This window comes from Haliotis asinina, chromosome 2 (genome assembly GCF_037392515.1).
Source record: "Haliotis asinina isolate JCU_RB_2024 chromosome 2, JCU_Hal_asi_v2, whole genome shotgun sequence".
NCBI lineage: Eukaryota > Metazoa > Mollusca > Gastropoda > Lepetellida > Haliotidae > Haliotis > Haliotis asinina.
The window spans coordinates 77,726,597-77,752,597 of NC_090281.1; the positions used below are offsets into that span (position 1 = coordinate 77,726,597).

Genomic DNA, 26,001 nt, shown 5'->3' on the forward strand with positions numbered 1-26,001 from the left:
AGTGCAGTTTGTGAAACCGATTTCTGGAGTCCCTCACCGTGATATTGGTGGAATATTGCTAATAGCAGTGTAAAACTCACTCACCCATTCCTCTTTAGTAACCATTCCTGGCGTTGGTTGAAGCAGGGATACTCTACAACATCTTTATAGGCTCCCTGATTGAAGTGATTATTTCGAGGATAATTTGAGATGTCAAAATAATCCATGTTTAATAATCTATGACTTGGATAAAACAGCCACTGTTGATACCATCAGCGTATTAGTCCAGCATATAACTAAACGACTTCGCTCGACCTTGGCTGGAATACGAGTTTATTCATATGAACTAGTGTCGTATATGATGCTACCGTGATAAATGAGTCGCGGAATCATGGTTTGCTGAATTGTCTTGTCAAGATTTCTACGTCATCAACAAGTCAAGAGACAGCACATATGTTACTGATGATCCACACCCCTGCTTTGCTTGAATTTGCTCAGAGTAAAGTAGACAAATAACGGAAGAGATTACATCTTAGGTCTGTGCGAACCCCGCCTCTCTCTCGGAGAATCGGAGGCGGACGTCAAAACCCAACACGGTATTTCACTCGTGCCTTTCCGTGACTTGTCCGAGGGGTTACGGACATTCATGACCCACTCGTGTTATTCCGGGACAAGCCGAATACGGAAAGGGGCGAGTGGTGACGAAGACTCAGTTGACAGCAGAAACGAAAATGGCGTCAGCCGATATGGAGAAAGGCTATCAGCAGGTAAAGTTGTTTGCATACATCAAATATCGAGTAGTTATGTATGCTGTGTCCGTTCATAGCGAGTGGCCATTAACCAGGTAATGTTTTGTGTTGATCATTAAAGCGAGACACGGCCAAAGAGTTGATTTTTCAGTATGATTCGCCTATATATTGTCTAGTTTCCGTTTATCATTGGCGTCGTCATTACTTGTTATTTAAAATAATACGTAGGAAGTGTATTCAGAATCATGAGACATTTAGTGTCGTGCGTATTAATGTATGTTGTGAATACTGTGTAAATGTTTTAAGACAACACGGACATCTTTCGTAATGTAGTCTTTTTTTTCATTTCCTTCATTCCATAAATATTTGGGTTAACCTATTCGGGCTAATCTTTGAGGTGTTAGTATTGTTAGGAGTTCGAGAGAGTAAGACCCGCCCGTATCCCACTAAGTTTTTAACGATGAGGAAAAAATTTATTTGATTGGCTGTTTTTGAAGTTGAATATGTATTTCAGTATGTTAAGATGCAATTAAAACAACACCTGAAAACCCTTCCTTAACAGATGAGGAATATATATCCTTGTATTTCATTTGACTACAGACCCGTGAAGGTCCCGGGGTAGCATAGGCCTTCACCAACCCATACTTGCTATAAAAGGCGACTCAGCTTGTTGTAAGAGGCGACTAACGGGATCGGGTGGTCAGGCTCGCTGACTTGGTTGACACATGTCATCGGTTCCCAATTGCGCAGATCTATGCTCATGTTGTTGATCACTGGATTGTCTGGTCCAGACTCGATTATTTACAGATTGCCGCCATATAGCTGGAATATTGCTAAGTGCGGCGTAAAACTAAACTCACTCACTCACTCATTTGACTACAGAGTATAGTAAAATTTAAGGTGGGGGAGGGGGGTGGGGTGGGTGGTAGGATACTGGCGGAAGTGTTTGCCACTGCATTCTCCTTGGTCATAACAAAATATCAAGATTTTCAGGGCATTTGGATGACACAAAACATGCTGGACTCATGGGCTCCCAGTCCCAATGTCTAACAATCTGAACCAGCCTGAGCCTTTGACCCAGTTGACTGATGAATACATTTTTACTGCCCAGTTGAAACTGAAAGTTGGAACTAGATAATCTGACACCCGTTACTGTTGGCACTTTACCTAACTGTGATGAGTACCATTTGACCTGTAGTAGCCGAGAGCTGTGATGTGGTCCTACGCAGTCAAGACATGAACCTACAGGGTTGATTGCATCACTTTATTATGCAATGAATTCTTCTGTATTGTAAATTATTGTGAAAACAACTTAAAACCACAATTTATGGGTGGTGTCTGAATCTGCCTACTTCCTCATAGTGGGCTCATTGTCAAATACTATTAGTTCTTGTATTTAGGCAGCAGGTCTCAGTGAACACTGGTGAACACATGTGAACATCATTTACAAGACAAGTCATACTAGTAGATTGTATGACTATGAGTAATTTATACGCTTATCTAAATTAACCACTTATTCATTAGCTATGGACTAGCTGATTTGCTATTAATTATGCTTAAAGGTTTTTACCCTATATTTGCTTCTATCATTTAATATGTCCATACAGCATGTGCAATACTGCTTTGATACAGCTGTTAAACAAGGTAGTTCAGTAAGTTGGAACTGCAAGTTGCTGTATGATGTCATTATGTCAGTGTTCACGATGGCGTTCCAGAGTAACAGGGCATTGGCTCCTGTAAGTTTCACATGTCTGTTTGACCCACTGAAAATTCACAGGACCCACAGAATAAAGTTAAACAAACATTTCAGATTTGACATTTCTTGTAATTGGCATTGAACTTATTAACATTATATGATAGCAAACATAAGATTTCTAAACAGCAAACAAGTGTCACATGCCGCAACTACCAACTTCACACAAAGACTTTGTGAAATATTCAGTCAGACTCTGGGACTGGCGGGTTAGTAATTTCTATCTGACCACTGGCAAATCTGCTAGATTTGTCAGAGGGTCAGATGCTATTCATGAACACTGTTATGTATGTGATCAGATCAGAATGAATAATCAAGATTTTCCTAACCCATGTAAGTATAATGTATAGGCTTGAACAATTCAGCTTAGTCACTTAGTGACATCATGGTTCAGTGAACTTGTTGTTTGGGTCATTATACTTTGCTACCCACGAAGGTCCCGTGGTAGAATAGGCCTTCAGCAACCCATGCTTGCCATAAAAGGTGACTGTGCTCGTCGTGTGCTCCCTGACTTGGTTGACACATGTCATCACTTCCCAACTGCACAGATCGATGCTCATGTTGTTGATCTGGTCCAGACTTGATTATTTACAGACTGCCACCATATAGCTGAAATATTGCTGAGTGCGGCATAAAGCTGAACTCACTCAATCACTTGCTCATTATACTTTGCTTTATCCAGAATAGTTATGGCCAGACAGAGTGGTCATTTCTGGTGTCCCCCTGCTGAGGTATTGCTGGAATATTGCTAAGAGCAGTATAAACCTGAGTATTTGGTCAGGTTCACTGAGTGCATATCATCATGTCCAAAGGATGGTTAAAGTTCATAAGACATTACCAGGAGCAAGGACCAGACAATCCAGTGATTGTTTGCTGTAGCAGTTGCTGATGTCTGGATGTCCAGATTTTATCATTTGACTATTACTTGACACCCATTTTTATAGTAACGGGATACTGTCATCACTTTGAATTATTCAAATGAATCAGACATTCTGAAAGCTTACTGTCTAAATAATAGGAACACAATGGTGTACTACAGATTACCTTTACTATAGTCCGTCTAACAATTCCTGAAACACATCATTTTCCTTATTGCCTATCATTCTCATCAGTGCTGAAGACCTAGACTAGCCACTAGTCCATGAAATGAACATATTTTACTGAAAAACGTTCATAGTTAAAAAGTAATTATATAGTGAAATGGAGCCCAGAGACTTTCTTCATTTTCAGAAGCTAAAGCTAAGGGAATCTAGACTTGCCACATTTTCTAGACTTGCATGGGCTTTCTTGTATATATTGCTATAGGGTCTGTTTGACAGACTACTAAAGACCTAAATGAGGCGAGTCCAGATTTCTTCAGGTTCTGAATATCCAAACTCACTTGTGCTCCTATCGAATATAAACTGGTTGTTTTCTTGCTATCATAAATATATATTTATATTCACAGACTAAGCATTAGCCTAGCTTTAATTACTGCTTCAACTTAGGAGACCTTTTTCCTGTACTGTTATGTCATCAAATGCATTTGTTCAATGCTTCTGAATTTAGCAATATTAAGACACTAGCATTGGTGTCCAAATAGCAAAATTTTACTTGCCCAGCTTCATTTTCTTCTTAATCCTGCTAAATCGGTGTCAAATGCTGAGGAAATGTTGAACCATTTATCAAATCAGTTTCAGTTATGCATTAATATTGTTCTTTCTTTTGACTACAGCTGGTTTTTTGTTTGTATTTCAGGGACCTCCCCCTGTTTATCCAGGCATGGACCCTGCACCTGGCAATGCAGCACCTCCACCCTACAGCCAGGCTATCCATGACCCCACAGGTAATGATAGTCTTATTTCACCTCAATGGGAGATAATCAGCTGGTACATTTTAATATTTATTTTATCAAGTTTAGGCATTATTGTAGAGTTAATGACGAAGGGGCAAAGAAAAGCCTAGTTATCTAATAGTGTATACAATAAAGTAGAAATCGACATCCATTTTTCCTTATACTAAAGTACCGACTTCAGTATGGATCTGAAGAACCTCAGTTTATGACTTGTATCAAACTCACCAGGTTCATTAGTAGGCGTTTGAAAATTCTTCCTTTGTTTATGTTGTGTAATACAGTTTGCAAAACAGAAAATACTGAATGCTGTGAATAATAGAAAACATAATAGATAAACACTACATATATGATTATATCTTTTCAATACATCAATAATATAAACCAAGCTCCCTAAACAATCTTCATTTTCCACTTGAGGACAAAGAAATGCATTAGCGGCTGCAGTGGAGTTTTTGTATGTGTGATGCCTGTGTTTTTATTAATAAAAGTGAAGATCTGTAAACACAGTAAAGAGATGCATGTGTACAATTTGGTACATATTGCAACTTAATACCTTTAATTTTGCTAGCAAATTTTGTGTATGTGCAAGTTAAAATTGATAAAATTGTGAATTATTTGGCTTATTTTATACACGGCAAAGATACTGTTTGTACAAGGACATGTGAAAAAATACCATGAGCTGGTTTAGTGAACCCCATTTCTTCCGTCTACCACCATTTGGGGGTTGAGTCTTACCTGAATACACATGTATTCATGGCGTATGTAATGGAAGTTATTTTTACTTGTGAGAGAGGTACAAAAGGTATGTAGTTCAGACTACTAGTTGGGAGATTTTCATTTTGTTGAAGTCATGCTTGCTGAGTTTCCTAGATTGTAGATTGTGACTGTGAGCTGTCTATGTGTGGGTCTGATTAGGAGCCTGTGGTCTGAGTGTGGGTTTAAATCCTGGATGGGACTACATTCTCAAGTGCAATTGTCTATTCATTGTTTCACATGGACTATGAAATCATTTCCAAACTGATTTGGCAATGGTGATAGATGTTGCATATTTCCGCAAAGATGCACCTTATCTGGAATTCTGAGTAAAGTCAATGTGTGACGTGTTTTAATGACAGTATGACCAAAATCCTGCCAACGTGACCATGAATCTTAACTGACTTAATTTGAAGTATTCTGGGATTTTATTACACAAGACCCAAATGCATGTTATGAAATAAGCCATGTGTCCAATGTTGTTGTTAATTCCCTAAACTTAAACCTGTGAATGTCAAGGTTAGAACTGATGTTCAGTAACCCATTCTTGTCCTAAAAGGCAACTAACAGGATCGGATGGTCAGACTGGCTGACTTTGTTGACACATGTCATCGTATCCCAGTTGCATAGATTGATGCAATCTTGATCACTGGGTTGTGTAGTCCAGACTCGATAGTTTATGAACTGTGGCCATTTAGCAGAAAAATTGCTGAGTGCAGTGTAAAACTAATTCATTCATTCATTCTCTAAACTTGAAAGTGACTTGTTTTCTAACCGCCTAGGATTCTTTGGAGAATTAGAGACAGGTCTTTGTAGTTTTACAGTGTTTGATACTAAACAAAGAAGTAGGTGGGGAAAAGGGACTTGTACATCTCCACTTTAAACAATCATTTTAATCGAAACAGAATTGAAATCACAGATACTGTGTCATGTTTGTACAAATGTGTGCATAATAAAAAAAGGAGGTAGCCATTGTACCAGTTGTTTAGGTTGCTGGGTTTGTTTAGAGTTCAGACTCCATCTGTTTTAAAAAGCTTCATGATTACTTTGTTCCACCAAAAAACACTTACCACTGCTTAACAGCATAATGGTATTGTGCCTAATGGATAGAGACAGTACATGTTTCTTGACTGAGCATAATGCTATGTATAACTGACTGAGTGAGTGAGTGAATGACATTTTATGCTGCTTTTAGCAATATTCCAGCAATATCATTCCTGGAGATACCAGAAATGGACTTCCCGTAACATATTGTATAAACAATGTTTTCTGAAGACACGTCCTTTCAGTGTCAGTGATGAAAAGATGACAACAGTTACACTATGTATGGACTTTTAAGATCTGTTTAAGATTAAGCAACATATGAAATTATTTTATGCATTTAAGATCTGCTAACTGACTGGAACAGTTAGCCATAATTGCCACGTTTGAAGCATCATGATCCTCAGCATTTCTATATACATGGAATGTCATTGTCATGTCTGTATTGGCCTTTTGGGTAATCATGGTAATGTCAGATATTATACCAAATGAGATCGGTCTGTGCAGAAATAAATTGAGTCTGTTAACCATCCTCTCGCGGCAATAAATTCATGACACTTCAGACATGTGGCTACACTAGCTGACTGTGAAATAAGCACTTTCTGTGCTATTTTACAAATTTGATCTTTTTATATTTATATGACTGTCTAAGCATGTCCATTCAATCACTGCATCTGACCTATGATAATTTAGGCTTCAGTTTTTAGCTGTTAGATTTTCATTTACAAAATCTTATTTTTCACTAAATATTACCATTTCAATAAGATTGAAAGTGAGTAATGTATTATCTGTCAGGGATTTACCTTTAGTCCTATATTTGAGGATCCCTAGGACTTTACTCCTAATTTTCAGGGGTCCTGGACTCCAAATGGGGGACCCAGACACTTAAATGTTATCATTTATACTATTTTGTGAATTGTATAATATTGTTGAAATTCTTTTTTTTTTTATTGATCTGCAGTAAAACGAGGCGACTAACAAGATCAAAGGGTCAGGCCCACTGACTTGGTTGACACATGTCATTGTATCTCAGTTGACATGTCATTGTATCTCAGTTGTGTAGATCGATACTCATACTGTTGATCACTGGACTGTCTGGTCCATACTTGATAATGTACAAACCACCACCATATAGCTGGAATATTGCTAAGTGTGGCATTAAACAGCAACCAAACCCAAACCAAAATCTTTCACATCAGTGTTCCAAAGTGAAGAAAGGTGCTGTGTACATATATCTGTGTTTCTCAAGACAGACAAACTTAGATAAGTTAGAAATAAAGGTACCAAATTCCATAACTAAGTCAAAGATAAGTTGAGATAATTATATGTAATTTCAACTCAGTTTCAAGATTAGGTGGACAGATTTTTATATATTTGAAAAGTAAAGCAGTTGAGACTGCACCTAGGTTTCAGATAATGATGGTCAGGATGGTCCTGTTGTATTTTATTTTGATGATATATGTGTATCGAATCTTGCCTGAACAGCTAGTTACAGACAGTATTCATCTAGATAGATATTGATCAAAAGTCATATACTGCCGTGAGCATGAATGGAAGTTTATTGTTGTTACTCATGCAGCTAGTTACTAGGCCTTTCTCGTGGTTTTCATGAATGTTATTGATTATATACAAGTGAGCTGATTCAGATGGAGAGATGTATGCAGTCCTGTCTGTAGACAGCTGTTGTCCTGAGCTACAGATGCCTATGTAATAGCTGCATTGAGACTGGGTACCCATCTGTTACTTAGAGTCAAATGATATCTGATATCTAGACCTTTGCATAAAATAATCAAATTTCTTACTAAGTTACATGAGGTTTTTGTCAGATGAGCTGTTTGTCCTTGTTACGATCATAAACATGATGATGATCATCATCTCATAGTATCAAATGGTTAGTAACACGCACGAGTATTGTCAGTTTCAAAATTTGATTAGAACCAAAAGCTGGAATATGTGATGCAATATGTCACACTGTGCTGTGTCAATTAAAGGATAGGATTTAGGATAGTATTATGGTGAGATTTCAGCGTTCATGAATGGTGTTTCAAAGTAACAGGACACTGGGTCCTGTAAGTTTCAGATGTCTGTGCTGACAAGCTGAAAGTTTACAGGACTCGTAGGATAAAAATTAAACACACATTTTAGATTTAACATTTCTCATAATTGTCATTGAAATGAATAACAGATGTAACATTAAGAAACAGCGAACAAGTGTTACGTGATACATGGGACAACTTCGGACAAAGTCATTGTTAAATCTACAGTCAGACACTGCGGCCGGTGAGATGCAGACTTTCACTGGAACGTCGCCAAATCTGTCTGATGTCTTTGGCACCGGTTGCAATGAGTAAACAAAACCATGCAAGGTGACAACCAGGTGGATGGATAGTGATAGTCCAATATGTTTTCAGTTTACTTGGTAACTGGATGAATGTTATATATATCCTTTAGGTGAATATTACAACAATAAAATGAGATCTTAACTATGATATTACACCTCTCTGCATAGTGATCTGAGGACACATGAGTAGAATTTTGCATCTAGTTAGTTTTCTGATCATTTACTCAGAGTAACATGTTTCATTTGGATCTACTCTTTCACAGGAAAGTAGTGTTTTAGTGCTTGTGAGGATAGGGTGGGGGGTGATTGCTGGGTTTGTTGAATCGTATCTGAGACTCAGTCCCATGTTTTCTGTGTGGGGCATGTAATCGCTAGTAGTAACCACTCAGCCACGCTTACGATGGAACCTGATAACTGGTAATTGTTGTCCCTACTTTTAGTACCTCTCTGACATGGGTAAGTTGGCACAGCTCCCACTACTGAAAGATATGACTACAAAATGCCTTTTAGAAAATGGTCAAATTTAAGATGTACTATTTGGTATGTCACTTTCTCCCTAAGGTATAAATTAAATTCAGGGTTGAGTCCCATCTGTGATTCAACCCACACATCGGAGTGAGGCTCCTAATTGTCATCCTAAACATTCAATCTAACCCATGCAAACTTCACAGTTGGTGATTAGGTCCAAATGTTCTCCTTGCTGTAGAAAGCTGGGAGATTGCTGATACGGAGTGAAGCAACACTCACTCACTCACTCACTCACTCACTCACTCACTCACTCACTCACTCACTCACTCACTCACTCACTCACTCACTCACTCACTCACTCACTCACTCACTCACTCACTCACTCACTCACTCGCTCACTCACTCATGTTCTGTCTTACAGAGCCCCCACCTACCTATGAATCCTTGTATGGGAGAGTGAAGGCTGCCAAGACGCAATCAACCGGAGTTCCTGACTTTCTCAAGAGATTCATCCTTCTCCTGGCAGGGACAAGTAAGTCACATGGCCATGGATCAGACCAGTACTTGAAGTAAAACAAGCTCCACCCATCTTGGCATTGTTTCCAGTACACATACCCTCAGTGGGCATTCAAATAAAAGTAGATGCACACCAACCTGTGTTTGCTGTATGAAACAACTTAATGAACTGGGTAAATTTGTTGGTCAAGAGTCATAAACCTTTAACAATGTATGTAGTAATGTGAGCCTCAAAAAACTGAAAATGTGAAAGAACTGCTGCTCAGGCCAGAAATAGTGTGGTCAGGAAGAGGTTTGTTTTTTATTCAACCTTGTAAATTGCTTCCCAACATTTATTTCATGCCCATGAAGATCTGGGATAGCAATGGCCTTCTGTGACCCATACTTCTCATAAGAGGCGAGTAACTGGATCGAGTGGTCAGACTGACTGATTTGGTGAACAGGTCAGATCGATACTCATGCTGTTGCTCACTGGATTGTCTGATCTGGACTCGATAACTGACAAACTGCTACCATTCAGCTGGAGTATTGCTGCATATGGCATTAAACAGCAGACAAACATTTATTTAGGTGTAACACAGAACTTAACTTCATGTTATCCACTGCTGATATACTCTGTATTCAAGAGCACAAAAGTGTATTCTTGCCTATCAACCACCTTACAAGCTATGTCAGTTTGAAAAGCAGATACACATTTTTTTTTTTTTACAGTCACCTTTGCCAGTCTTTTGTTATCCTGTGAATTAGGATAACTTTCTTGTACGTACTGTCACAATTCAAGACAATGATCATATTGAAGAATGTCAGATATTACCAAACAGCTAACATCATATCCTACCTAGATCTTGTTGGGTTTCATTATGTAAAACAATGGGTATTACCAACTAAGAACTGTTCAATGTGAATGGATAAATAATTGGCCACTTCAGAATATTTACTTTTTAACTATGGTCAACTCTTCTGAACATCTGCTTTAGCTATTCTGAAGAAACAGCGTGCCAGAAATATTTTATTGTGGGAAAAGTGGCATCGCTTTGTTGGATTGCTATTTGCTTTCTACATAAACACTAAGCGTAATTGTAATGTCAGTAACAGGAACGAGGAAAAAGTCTCTTAATAGATTTGGCGATAATGTGTCTATATTTATGCAATATAAGGAAGTATTTGTAGAGTATAAATGTCATTAGTATATTGAAACAATAATCAAGCAGTGAAAACTTCATGTGCTGTTCAAAACCTGTAAGTGATGTATCCCTGTCATGCAACTTAAACTTAAAAGATGGACAAAGGGCTTGGTTCTACGAGATAGTTATCTCAAGTCAATTCCTAACATCAAAATTAGACACACATATCATATTTTGTGTTTCTTTTTTGCTGTGTTTTCGAGGTTTGGTATCAGACCACAGTGGTACCTAGCAGTAAATATGGTACAATCCACACATGGCCAACAAGACCTTGCATTTTGGTCTAGAGTGGCGCCTTTGAAAATGGATGTTACATTATCTTTAGAAAGTCTCCCAGTTTTGGACAGACCCATTGGTTCAGCCCACTCACTGCCAATGTGTGCATTAAGTAAAGGATGTGGTACCTTTTGATTGTGTGTTTCTTTTTCCTCTTACCTTCATGTTTGGATTATGTTTTTTTTCCAAGTCAAATAACAGTCAGCTGGAAGAGGATGTTTCACACTCAATCTGCACTAGCAGAAAAACCAAGTTCAGGAAATCTATGGAAAACAATTTCTTTTTAACAGTAGCTTCTTGTAATATCTGACACTGTTTTAAATTGTGATCATGAAAACATCTGAAAGTACCACTAAAAATCTATATTGCTTTAAATTGTCTCTGTTCACCCAGCAGAAAATAGGTACTTGGTGAAATAAGCTGCAAGACCAAATTAACCTTCTAGCAGCATGTTAGTCTAAAGGCATGTTGTACTATGCTCATTGTTAATATGTTATTGTTATTATTATTATTGTGGTATTTCAATGCCTTTCTGTTGGGTACAAAAAGTCGAATATTTCTCAGATCAGTTGTGGAAATAGAAATGAAATCGGTGGCTGACTTTGATGATGTGGTGATTGCTGAGAAACAAGACTAGTATAGGCCTAATATCTCTCACCACCCATGGTTACAGTTTGTTGTCACATGTAGCTGTGATGATAAATATAGTTGAATTATCCTACAGCTTACAGCTCATATATCATGTGTATTGACTTCAATTGTGCTGCTCGTTTCAGTTGGGTGCACAATTCTGATAGGACTTTTCATGGCCATCCCAGTCGCGATGATTGTAATGGGTAAGTTATGGTGATGCTTTATGTGATCCTCATGTGCAAACGATTTGGGCATAATATTCATGTGTGAAAAATTTCCAGTTTTTCAAACTAAGACTTATAAATTTTTAACTTACCTTACCATAGGTCTTATGCATATTACCTCAAGCTTCGCTAGTAGAGATCAGACAGACGTTGATTCGCCATTCCCTGAATGGCTACCTCGTATAATCTACGGATGTAGTCACGGAAGTGACGTGATCTCCCTACTCGCGGGAAAGCGAGCCATCCCAAAATTCACTTTTACTTCTAGCGTTCGTCTGATCAGACGTGTTTGTTTCGCTCGGAGTTTTCTATTGTGTTGAATAAAGTTGTCGTTCAACAGGTAGGTATGTCTTGTTTCCCTAGGTGTGTGGTTAGTTAAATTGAATTTAACTTCACTTACCTTGCTACCTCGTGTTGTAAATGTTTCTTTTTTTTTTTTTTTTTCTCACTTCGATGTGGGTTTTCCTGCGTCGTTTGTGAGGTGTCATGGCGGCCTTGGAGGTTCTTTATTCCATCAGGAATACTTCCTCCATCTGTTCTGCTATTTTGTATGGTATTTCCTCCCGATTTTTGCCGTTTTTCATGTGTTTTTTGTCCCACGTGGCATGTTTCACAGGTAGCCATGTTGGTTGCTAGCCGTCGCTGTCGCGAGCTTACAGGCGTACCCACTTTAGGTTGGGGGTGCGCTTTTGCTGCATTTTTTATGTAGGGGTGTTTTTCGTTTCTACCTCTAGCGTTATTGTTTTATTTCACGCTTCGGGTATGTTTTTATCTGTTGCAGTTAACTGTGTATGACTCGGCAGTTTTGTACTGTCTGCAAGGGGCAGAAGTCAGCCAAGGATCCCCACCCCTGGTGTCCGGATTGTGCATCGCAGACCTGTTCCCTTGACAGCCGCTGTCAGCATTGTACTAGTCTTTCAGTGGCGGATTTCAAGACCTTTTTAGCTGTCCGTAGAAAGAGGTTTACTCAGCGGAAGAGGAGAATGTCTTCCCCAGCTTCTTCTTTAGGTTCTTTACAGGACGACCCGGAGCTGCCTACCTTTACAGCACCAACGCCGACGTCTGGTTTGGAGCGCTCATCTACGACGCCGGTTCGATCGTCTCCGGAGCCACTTCGCTCGGACGCCTTTGTTGACTTATCCCGTCCGGACGCCTTAGCGCACCCAGAAGTTCAGAGGCTATTACGATCTCTCCTGACGCCCAGCACTTCTACTAGAGAGCCAGCGCCGACCTCAGCTACTGTGCCAGCGCCCATGTCAGCGCCTGCCTTGATTCCCGAACTAATTTCAACGTCAACGCCTACGCCTATGCCAGCACCGACACCTACGTCAGCGCCTATGCCCACGTCAGCGTCTACAGCCTTGATGGGGACACCTTCACTGGTTCCAATACCAGCACCTATACCTACGCCAGCGCTTGTTCAGACGCCGGCTCCTGTGCCTCCGCCAGCGCCTTACCGGATCCCCAGGATTTCTCACACGCTATCTAGAGAAGAGGTGCTACAACGTCAGCTAGACGAGGAGCGCGCTCGGCGCTTAGAAGCTGAGCGCTCGAGACGCAGATCATGGTCCAGATCTCCGAGGAATCGGCGCTCCCGTTCTCCTCACCGTAGTCGGCGCTGGCGCTCGCGCTCATGCTCACGCTCTCCTAGACGACGGCGCTTCCGTTCGCGATCCAGATCTCCTCGGCGCTCTTCCAGAACCCGGCGTTCACGTTCACCAGAGGCCTCGCGAGTTTCACTGAAGGATTCTTCTACTCGGACGCCTTCTACCTCTTCCACCCAGCGGCGGGAATCGACTTCAGTCTCTTGGGAAGATTTGGAGGAGCAACACTTCTGCCCTGACTATGAAGAAGAGGCAGGTGTAGGCGAGGATGATGGCACCTATCTACCACTATCGGCAGTGTTTGAGTGGATTGCTGACAGGCTACCTGACTGTCCTTCTCCGTCAGTCGATCCTAATAATCCGGCGTCCATCCGTTTGTCCCCGGAACTACTAATTCCACCTCATCCTATGGTGGCGGATGCAGTGTCTCTCCTGGACGAGGATTTTGCCAAGCTGTCTCTGAATCCTACGATCAAGGCGTCTAAGTCAAGGAAGTCTGATTACAAGATCCACAGCCTAGACTTCACAGATAATGGTGCAGCCCAGGACGACTCACTCAAGCGCTTGTCAAGTTCTTCACTCTCAGCTTATAAAGTGCAGGACTCCAAATTAGCAGCTATTGACACGGAACTCAAGCGTATGCTTAAACCCATTTCGGCGTTAGCCTCAGCTACTTCAGCGGCTGCAGCAGACCTATCAGAAGACAACGCCTCCAGGGTGGATCATCTCACGACGATCTTCCAGTGGCAGGGCAAAGTTCTTCATGACTTACTCGGTCACTTACGTGCAGCGTTGGCTATGACAACTTCGGTTCGCCGCTCCGGCTTCCTGGATACATGTAATTGGCAGGAGGAATTTAAGCGCCAATTACTTCGGGCTCCCTTCACTTCCAAGTTTCTGTTCGCCGACAAGATTCCAGATATTTACAAGTCGCACGCGGAATTAACGAACACTGAAGTCGCGCTGTCTACCTTTGAGGCGCTTGGTTCTGCCTTTCGTGGCAGAGCCAGAGGAAGTGGAAAGAAGCGCTATATTCCCAGGAGGGAATCCATCCGCTCCTCCTTTGGGAGGGGACGGGGCCGCACCAAGGATAATGACACTCAGCGGAAGCCCCAGGAGCGCAGCCGGGACACCCCCTCGACGCCAGGGCGAGGCAGAGGCAAGCGCCCCTACTCTGGTCGCTGAAGCCGTGGATGTCTCCGACTGGGACCTCCCACCCCCAGTCGTACCTGTCCATCCGACTCCAGTAGGTGGGAGACTAGGGATCTTCTGGCCCAACTGGTCATTCCTAGAGGATCCGTTTGTAAGCAAGATTCTGAAGTCCGGCTACAAACTACCATTGGTCGAGACTCCACCGCTGACATCTACTCCCCAGTCGCGGATATATCCTCAACACCAACTAGCTCTCCTAGAGTCCAATATCGACATTCTGTTATCCAAGAGAGCCATAGAGACAGTGCTGGAACCCCACCGCTCCCCGGGGTTCTACTCACCCATCTTCCTGGTGCCAAAGAAAGATTCCGACAAGATGCGCATGATTCACAACATGGCGGTCTTCAACAGACAGTATCTGGCCGACCCTCCTCATTTCCGAATGACGTCCCTAGAGCAGATTCGAGCCAAATTGTCTCCCGGGGCTTGGCTAGCCAGTCTGGACCTACAGGACGCTTACCTACATGTTCCCATACATCCGCGTCACAGGAAGTACCTGAGGTTCGTCTTCAACGGAATACATTACCAGTGGAGGGTGCTTCCGTTTGGCATTTCTACGGCCCCGTGGCTTTTCACACGCATCACGCTTCCGGTTACCAGGTTTCTTCATCTAAGGGGAGTGGACTTCGATCCATACATAGACGACTGCCTTCTCAACCACGGCAGTCCTCTACTGCTACGCAAACAGTTGGACTTCTCCACCCGCCTGCTGCATCAACTGGGTTGGATGGTCAACACCAACAAGTCACATCTGGAACCAACTCAAGAACTGACCTTCATCGGGGGATTATTTTTAACAAAAGACAATCTTGTCAGGGTCCCTCCAGATCGATGGCTAAAGATTCTGGCGTTTGCGGATCGAGGTCTCTCTCAACCCATGACCCTCAGAGAGTGGCAGTCTCTGTTGGGTCTTTTGACATCGGCGCAGGATCTTACTCTCAGAGGGCGCCTTATGCTACGGCCCTTACAGAGGTTTCTGTCACCATTCATCCAGATGAACGACCTCAAGTCACGGGTTCTTCTACCTCCACATCTACATCAGTATCTCCGGTGGTGGATGGTAGAATCGAATGTCTGCGTCGGCGTCTGTTTGGAAGACTCCAGTCACGACCACGAGTTGTTCGTGGATGCGTCTCTACTAGGGTGGGGCGCCCATCTGGCGGGCCGAACGACCTCAGGGCTGTGGTCCGACGCCGAAAGGTTGTGGCACATCAACAACCTGGAATTGCAAGCCGTCATTCTAGCAGTTCGCCGCTGGCTACCGATTTTGTCCAACACCAAGCTCCTGGTGGCGTCGGACAACTCCACAGTCGTCTGGGTTATCCGGAATCAGGGCACGACCAGGTCCAAGCAACTTCTAGACCAGATGTTCGTGTTAGCAGATCTGCTAGACAGCAACAGGATCACAATCAGGGTTCGACACATACCCGGCTGCAAGAACATTCTGGCAGACGCGTTGTCGCGCCCAGGCAGACCTTCACCGACGGAATGGATGCTTCATCCAGACGTGTTTCGTCAGATTTGCCTTCGCCACGGGAAACCCCTGGTGGACCTCTTCGCCACCAGCTTCAACCATCAGCTACCAACTTACGTGTCTCCCGTACCGGATCCACAGGCTTGGGCAGTCGACGCTCTATCTCTGTCGTGGGAGGGTCTAGACGCGTACGCTTTTCCACCACCCGTTCTTCTCCCAGAAGTGATTGGCAAGATCAAGCAGACAAAAAAACCTGAGACTGCTTTTGGTCGCGCCCTGGTGGCCAGCCAGACCGTGGTTCCCCGATCTGCGACGCCTCGTCAGCGGAGATCCGGTTCAGCTTCCAGATTGGCCACACCTCCTTCGTCATCCGCACAGCCAACAACTCCATCCAGATCCGCTGAGATTCCATCTGCACGGCTGGACCATTTACAGAAGGCATTAAGGGCGAAAGGCTATTCCTTGCATGTGGCGAATGCCATAACCCGAGCTCATCGGACATCCACCAGATCCCTCTATGATGACAAGTGGCGCTCATTTGAAAGCTTTTGTGCTCAGAGATCACAGGATCCCATGACAGCTTCCCCACAGTTCGTGGCGAATTTTTTGATGTTTCTACGTAATTCCAAGCATCTCAAAGGGAGTACGTTGGGTACCTACTTGTCAGCGTTGAACTCCGTCTTGGCGGTCAAGACGGATCGTCAGATTTCTAAAGTTCCAGAACTGGTTGCCCTGCTGAAGGCGTTCAAGTTGGAGGACCAGAAGGTCAAGTTCCGCCCTCCAGCTTGGGATCTGAATGTTGTTTTGCAACACTTGAGAGGCTCCCCATATGAGCCCCTAGAGGATGCTTCCTTCGAGCTGTTGTCCAGGAAGACGGTCTTCTTACTTGCCCTAGCTACGGCAGCTAGAGTTAGTGAGATTCATGCCCTGGATGTCACACAAGTGCGTTTTGAACAAGCTAGGCATGGTCGAGTCCACTTGGGATTGCTGTGGGACTTCATTGCCAAGAATCAGCTTCCCGGGCAACCAGATAGACGGTTCTCCATCCCGCCTTTATCGACCATCCTCGGACGACATGATACGGAGGAGGAGTTCCTGTGTCCAGTCAGGGCCCTTAGATATTACATCCAGAGGTCTGCCTTGAAGAGACATTCCCGAAAGAGACTGTTTATCCCTTTTTCTTCATCGTGCAAGGGGGAAGTTAATAGAAACACTATTGCTCTGTGGCTTCGTGCGACTATCCTGGCGGCGTACGATGCCAAGAAACTCCCCCATCCGACGGCGAACAACCCCCATGAAATTAGAGCCCTGGCGTCCACTATGGCCCTCCACAGGAACTGTACGGTGCCACAGATTATGGAGGGTTGTTTTTGGAAGTCGTCCACCGTTTTTGCCTCACACTACCTGAGGGACTTGGCTGTCGAGGACATGGAGGGGCTTCAGTCTTTTGGCCCGTTGGTGGTTGCACAGCAACTCACCCAGCCTTCCGCCCATTAGGTAATTGTGTTGTTCTTACCTTTGGTCTTAAGATTAACCTCACCCTCTGGGTGCGTCGGTTTCTCTTTGGAGTTCCCTTGGGTTATCCTTTGTCCTGTTTCCAGGTTTGCCCTGTGACGTTGGCATTGGTCTCCCGGGTCTCCTGTGCATGTGCTTGGTCTGCTGAAGATGTGAAGGTCCTCCGGAGTCCACACCACCGTCCTCTCTGTCGAAGCCATATGCATAAGACCTATGGTAAGGTAAGTTAAAAATTTATTAAAATCTAAATATTTTAGATATTTAAATACTTACCTTACCATAGGGCGGTGACTCCCTCCCAACGCTGGATGCTCCTCCCCACTTTGGACTCATCGGACCTTTCTTTCCTGCTGCCAGTAAAAGTGAATTTTGGGATGGCTCGCTTTCCCGCGAGTAGGGAGATCACGTCACTTCCGTGACTACATCCGTAGATTATACGAGGTAGCCATTCAGGGAATGGCGAATCAACGTCTGTCTGATCTCTACTAGCGAAGCTTGAGGTAATATGCATAAGACCTATGGTAAGGTAAGTATTTAAATATCTAAAATATTTAGATTTTAATAATTTTGCTGAATGTGTAGTTCAATATTAGACTTTAGAGAAATATGATTAGGTTAACTCACAACATGGAATCACCATGACACTGTCAATTATGAACTAATGTAGAAAACTGTTGCCTATGCTTAAAACCCATGATTATTCACTCAAGAAATGTGATGTACTTGTTCATTTTATTTAGTCGGTAAGTTAATTTCAAAGCTTGTTTGTGTCTGTGGGATTGAACGAGCTCAAGGTAATCATGTGATCATAGCCATGGACAGCTGTGGATAGGAGTATGTCATTTTTTTACAGTGTTACATGTAGATGGTAAATGCTGGTTGCAAAATGTTTTACCATAGGTCCGTTATCTACCTTGCACTGTCAGCTGTTTGCTCAGCCTTGTACATCAACTTTTTAGGACACATGTACTGAATGAAGAAGAACGTACACTTCCTTGAAACACTGGAGACTGAGTATCTGATTTGATGATGTTTTCAATATTTTTGGTGTTGGTATTTGTTTGAAAATAAACAGATGGCATGAAATCTCAAAGTTCATGTTTAATGTTAATGTGTATCTAAATTTCTGTATTTTCCAGGATCGATCCACCTGGATAACTGCCCTGCCGAGCGCTACATTCCAATATATCTGATTGTTGCTGGAAGTGTGTGGTCACTACAAAGTATAATTAGTTTAGGAAAGCGATGTTGCAGCCAAAAATCAGAGGAGACGGAAGGAGAAGAGGAAAAGAAGAAAACAAACCCTTTTGAGGCAATCCTCAACACTTTCATGTTTTCCTGGTTCATTGCCGGTAAGATACCTACATCTAGGTGAAGTCTGTGAAGAATTAGGTTAGAACTGGTATTTAGCAAACCTTCATTGTCATATAAGGCATTTTCCTGGATCGGGTGGTTCATTTCGCCAACATTGTTGATGTATGTCATTGTATTCTAACTGTGTCATTCAGTGCCCATGTTTTAAGTTATTGGATTGTCTGGTCCAGGCTTGAATATATACAAACTTCCATTGCATAGCTGGACTATTGCTGAGAGAAGCATTATGTTCCATATAAAGGTGTATATGCTGCTGAAAGTAGCTTTTCGCTTTGTCTGGATCACAAAAAGTGAAAGTGTTTCTGTGTTCAGATTTCTTGACAACAAATAATGAAGTTGAAATGCATTTCATGAGTTTTTGCAGGTTTCAGTCAAACCATGATTATGCTATTCAGGAATATTTCAATTAATTGAATGAATCATCTATGCTCCAATTGTTTTTTTTTCAATCAGGTGACCTATTTTTGGAATAATGCATCATTTTCATTTTTTTCTGTATTTCATGCTCTTTTTGTTTGCCAAACAGTTATGTCGCTGATGAATTAGAAATATAAAAAAGTTAATACCATCAACCTTATTTTTGCAGGCAATGTGTGGGTGTACAGAACCTACGGCCACTTTGACTCTGACCCTGCATCAGGGAACTACTGTGACCACACACTGTACTGGTTTGCATTCTGGTTGATCACGGCCACCTACATCATGTTTGGAAGCTTGTGCTGCTGCATGACTCTCAGTGGCTGCATTGCAATGTGTGTGGAGAGCAAGTAGGCACACCCTCTTCAAGTCAGTGTTGCTGTTTATACAAGGAATTAGTGCCTGTGTGAGAGACCAAGGCTGGTAGTCATCAGTCGACTGTTGACTGATATTTAGTTGACTGCTAAAAATTGATTTTTTTAAAAATGGATGAATTTCAGACCAGTTTGAAATTTTTGAATGGTACCACTTACTTCAAATGTCATTTTGTACATTAACATTATCAGTGGTGAATTGTGATGCTGAGCAGTGCAGATAGGACTGTAAATTAGGCATATCACTTCAATAACTCATGATTGCATTCGCAGATCATGTTTGTAATATATGCAGTATAATATATGCAGTATATTTAACACAAGATAAATAATTCAGCTGATGGAGAAACATTGTTCAGTATTGAGCATGACAGTCAAATGGACAATAGATGTTTGAGAACTCTGGCATTAGATCTTGCCATAAATGCCTTTTTATTGGATTGTTTTGAAGGTGTATCAAGAGTTCCTTAAACAACTTTAATTATCATTTCTCTTAGATATTAGCCCAAGTCTATTTTACCATAATATCCGACGTTGAGAAAAGGAAATATGTATACAGTGCATTCAAATCTTGCACAAGAAGATTGTCTAATTTCAAAATATTCTTGTCCTGTTCCAGTTCATTTGATTAATTATTTTTGGCAAGACTGGTGAGCCAGTTATAGTAGCAGTATGTTTATCTGAGCAATTAAACCAGCTCAAAAATTCACATATAAACTATGATATTTACAATGTCAGTTTATATATGCATCTTATGTGCTGTAGTTATCTCCCTTTAGTAATTTATATTTCTTGTCGAAATGTTTTTGATATGAAGTGTGATATTCTACTTCATAGAGAAAGCTGTACATGTGCTGTTTATGTATATATACACATTACAGCTTAAGTGATGAATGTTGTTAAAGTTCTATATGAATCCTTATTTACAGTGTGTCTTTTGTGGATATATGTGATGATATTTAAAGTGATATGCTTACAAAGGGAATGACAAAGCTCATGAAAAGTGTTGGAACATACTTTCAACAGAAGAGATTGCCAAGCACAGATTATAAGCTATATCAATGTCTTTTAACACTTATCTGATAGAACACTGGTAAATTATTCGAAATTTTCAAGTTAACTTAAAACACTAGGGACAGTCATCATGAGAGCAGGTAATAATTACAAGATTCTGAACAAAAACAGTCAAGGATAGGTATTTGCAGTACAAACTGTATCACGGTAGAATGCGATACACATCACTGTATATTTTATAATTCCACATGTAAAATTCAGAAGCAATCAAAAACATTCCTGCAGTTCATAATGAGTATAAACAAAGAACTGGTGATAACAAATGACCATGTCACTATCTTTGAGAGCAGTATGTGTTTTTATGGAAGTGTGGAATGTACGTGCACGTACAGGAGGGAACTCTGAATTCACTTTTACATCGCCTTGGAGTTGCATTTTGGGAGTATGGAAACAGATTGTGTGACATTAATCACATGATAAAAATTTGAAAATGATTGCAAAGACATTTGTGATCCTTATTATGTTTTTTTTTAAGTTTTTTTAATTCAGAGTAGTTGATCTGAAGTAGAACTGTTCATCAGTGACAGAATTGTTCTTGGATAGCTGTACTTTATCAGTGTGAAAGTTCTTTGGAAAAACAGTCTCTGTCAGTGATCTTTGTTTAAATACTAAAGAAGTTGTGGTATTACCTATTTGTAATGTTTTTGTTGTTATGCTTTTCGTGATGATACATTCCATTTATTTGAAATGTTAACAGATCAGTTTGAGCTTGTGGGAACTTTATTCACTTTATTTAATCTGTAAACTTGTTTCTTAATGAAGTTCTTATGCTCAAGACTTCTTAAAAATATATGCCAAATAATGCTCAATTTTGCTTTCACATCACTGACTCTCTGTGCCTGACATACAACTCTGTGTTGGTATTCAGTTCACTGAGGGTCCAGTACTGCACATGCTGCTTTATGCAAACCTGACTCATTAACTTTTATGTTTATGTCTGTCTGTCATGCTCAAGAAAAGATACTATGTATAACTGATGTAATCAAACCACAAAAAGGAATCTCTTCACATTAATACATATGCTGCATCAGTACCTTTGGAGCTGTTGATAATTTTTGTTTCTTGTGAAATATAGATTTAGTAGCTGTTGTAAGTCAGATGCTGCTTTCGTCGTTGAAAAAAATAAAAAAAACTTTTCTGAGGTAAGTTTACTTGCAGTTGTTCAAAACAATCATTATTAGGATAAGTATATGTGAATTCATCAATATGGATTATGCTCGTTTGAAGGTTGTTTGTTTTATTTTATGGGTGTTAACACATATTCACTTGCCAGTATTGTCAGTAGATCTTGATCTTTTACACTGTGATATACACTTACCTTTTGACAATATTAATATATTGATTTATATTCTTTAGTTAGATCTGCAAACATGAAGTGATGTTACTGTAAATACAGCCAGTGTATCCTATGGTATTTTCTACAAGTAAAGAAGATGCAAACATCAAGCTGTTGTACAAACTTCTGATAATCCTATTTGTGACTGAACTCTATCATGCACATATGGAAAAATATAACCATAAATATTTCTAGAAAAGTTATTAGTTAATCAAATAGGCCTCTTTTCCCCAACAGTCCAGTCAATATGTATTTCATTTCAAATGATGTTATGTTGTGAGATTTTTTGTTTCCTGTAAAGGCAAGTTGAAAGCATAATATTTGTGTGGTTCGTTTGACCTTTCAGAGCCTAGTTCAGGATTCTTTCACCTGATAATATGTATTATATAAGTCACTACTAGCTAGCAACCAGTTATCACCAACACGTGGCTGTAGCTCTTGCACAGACAGTTTGATTTGTACATCTGTAGTATTGTACACATAGGCACATCACAAAAGCAATAGGCTACTAGAGTTAACGTCAAGTTGTCTGAGCAACTGCTACAGCCACATGTTGGTGATAACTGGTCGCTAGCCAGAATACACTTTGAATACAATGCATTTTGTCAGAATGGTTTTATACTGTAATTTGTGACATCTACTCATGTTGTTTTATTGTTGCATGCTTTCAGGACTATATCAATTTTGTAATTGTGTTGACATTGTGTGGAACATGCATGCTTTAAAATCTAAAGCTAAAAATAATCTTGAATCTAAAGTGCATCCATTCATTACCCTATGGAGCTAAAGGAATTTTATCAGTGTTTACTTAATGCAGTGTTAGAACAGGGAGTGAAACATATTGAAGTAAGCATAAGTATGAAAGTTATGAAAAGGAATACTTAGTGATAAGCTGAAATATGTTAATCATCTCATGAACAACTCCAGAACATTTGAATTAGTTATTTTATGGTGATATTACATTGTAAAAATAAAACTTCAAAATTGAAGTTTATATCAAGGATCAGTGACAGTTTGTGTATTTTTATGTAAATTAAAGCAAGGTTTTGCATTCCACCCTTGTCATGAAACATATGTTATAGAAGTGAGTCTTCCAAGTGATAGTGATATTGGCATGTTTATAACACAAGTGTTGTGAAGGCTGAATATTTTTTAATGGTGAGTCCTCCTAATGTAGACCCTGTGAAACTATTTTTCATGGATAACATGAAATCAGTAGTGTTGTACCACGTTAAAAGGCCTATGATACAGTATGTTGATTTACAACCATTTTATCTTGATACATACCATCCATTCATTCAAAGTTAGTTTGGTGAAAAACATGGCAACAATGACTGATTCTTTGTTATTATCAGTAAGTCATTCAACTGCCAATCAATGACAGGTTTTGGCAATGTCCTCTTTGTAGATTTGTAATACTAATATCAATGTTCATGTTTAATGTTTGTGAATCACATACGGAAAGAATTAATATCAAATATATAACATCAGTTCAAAAGCATTGCCATCTTAAATTTCACATATCTTTACAGCTAATAGATTCTACAAAATGGACATAGTGACTCTTTTCCAAATAATTAGTTTTTATTTGAAGGTATGTAGCTATGTGTTTTATGCTGTAATATTATCAAAAACATGATCAAGGTCAGGGAACTATTTTCTCAAGTAGTATGGGTGTAAATACATGAATAAGTAAGTATTACTGATCCAGGAGTAAATGCCAGTGGTGGCATGTTTACAGTGCACAGGTCACAAATGAGGTCAACTCTGGGTTTGTTGCTCTGAGTAGATAGAAGAGGATCTGTGTTCAGCAGAGCAACTCCTGAAAATTTCGGCCCTGCCCCTAAATGAACATGTGCAGCATACAGTATGTCTCCTTGGCAAGTGAAAAATATGCCTTTATTCACCTAGCATATTGCTGAGTGCAGCATAGAACTAAACTTACTTTCTTACCCAGCAGTAACACGGGTACCTAGTACCCATGAGCATTGCCCTTTAGGACTAATAAGACAGCTTGGTGGACATGAAAAGCAAGTTTTACACTGATTGACTTGTTTCATTATGTTGAGGCTTTCAGACTGTACAAATAGTATGCATTCTAGGACAAAATAAATATGCACATCAGTACGGTAAATACTGAAACAGTATTATTTATGTTATTGTTTTACACCAGTACCACGCAGGAACATATATTCTTGGACTTGAATTGGCAATTGATGCTTCTATGAGCGAATAAATTCAGTACAAAAGCTATGTAAAGCTAAGCAGGTATGTAATATACTTCCTCTAGCTGGAAACAATATCTTGAAATATGAAATATATTATTACAATGGCTGCAAACGTTTTAAAGCTTTAATGATGAGTTGGTTGTTCATCCTGTGCATAGAGAAATTCTGTATAATCCTCTGTGTTATGGTGACAATGTTGTTAAATGTCAATTGTTTATACGATATGTATTGTTTCTTCTACTGATATGTATATTCTCGGCAATAGTTTGAATAAAATAATTGTTTACACTTAAGGGTGATTTAGATTTATCAAGAGAAGTGGACTGAAGAAATATTTATCATGTTTACGTAATTGGAATACCAATGTATCCTTTGATATATATGGCTGGTGATCCAGTTGAAAGCAGTTATTCATGAAAATGAACTGCAAAGAGCAGACAAGCCGACATTGTATGGGAATGGGAGAAGTCCTAAAGGAAACGAGATGGTCAACGTCAAGCATACATGTTTATGTCTGGTGATTTTTGTACCCTCAAAAGTCTTATAGTCCCGGAAACCAGTCTACGGAAAGAACAAACATGTTGCTAAATTCGTTAGGTATAAGCTCAGTGTACACCCAGACACTAGTGCCTCTGCGTGTATTTTGGCTCCAAATGCATTTGAAAGTTGATTGTGTGGACCCACGACCGGATTCCTCGTGCAGATCATTTGGAGTAAGGTCAGAAGAAGCAACAGCGACAAAAAGAAGAGCAAGTAACCATAAGGCGTCTAGTGCCAATACCAACACAAACTGAACGGGAGCCTATAAGTACACGCACCTATCCGATGCTGTTATTCTGAGGCACAGTGGCTGTTGAACACCATGTTTGTATTCATCATTTTTTGTTTCATCAAACCAGCACTAAAACAGTGAATGAGATTAGTTTTTAATAATGATAGTTATAGGGATATTTAAATTATCGAGTCTGGACTAGACCATCCAGTGATCAACAGCATGAACATTGATCTACCTAACTGGGATACGATGACATACTTCAACCAAACCAGCGATCCTTTCCACACGATCCCGTTAGTCGCCTCTTACAAGCATGGGTTACTGAAGATCAATTCTAACCGGATCTTCACAAGTCTAACAATATAATGTGAATTTGTCAAAGCTTTGTTAAGGAGATCCCATGTCGTCTACAGGAGGAGCTTATTTCCACTTCATAACTTGATTTTAGAGTCCCAAGATGATAAATTATCCCCTGCTGTTGCAAAACGTATAGCTGGAGAGGAGTACAGGTTAGACACTGATCCTGATCAATATTTGATGATGCCTTTATGTGGTGAGTGTGGTCTTAACTTTGAAAATAATCAAAATGTCCAGTGTTATGTCAGAGCATGGTGTCTGCAGGTGAACCTTTAGGATACGCGTCAAACTTACCACATCAGAAACTAACAACGTTCGTCTAAGTCTGGTATGTCGGATGTTTTTTGCCGCTGCACCTCCCACAACTGACACCGAGAAGAAACGAGAGGGGAGTGTAAGTACACTGAACCACGAACACAGAGATAAATTGCTGAAGAAGAAAGGCCATGAAGGTCAAGGTCAAAGGGAGATATGGATTGATCGAAAACCGAGGATATGCTAGAAGGAATG

General features: G+C 40.5%; 1 protein-coding gene across 1 annotated transcript; it reads left to right on the forward strand.

Moving 5' to 3' along the window:
- The first annotated feature begins 689 nt into the window (after positions 1-689).
- On the forward strand, positions 690-24,647 carry LOC137274363 (transmembrane protein 272-like). Its single transcript, XM_067807518.1, has 6 exons — positions 690-746; positions 4,219-4,306; positions 9,340-9,450; positions 11,671-11,730; positions 18,696-18,908; positions 19,517-24,647. The coding sequence occupies exons 1-6, from the start codon at positions 711-713 to the stop codon at positions 19,699-19,701; spliced, it is 693 nt and encodes a 230-aa protein (XP_067663619.1). The 5' UTR covers positions 690-710; the 3' UTR covers positions 19,702-24,647.
- The last annotated feature ends 1,354 nt before the right edge of the window (positions 24,648-26,001 follow it).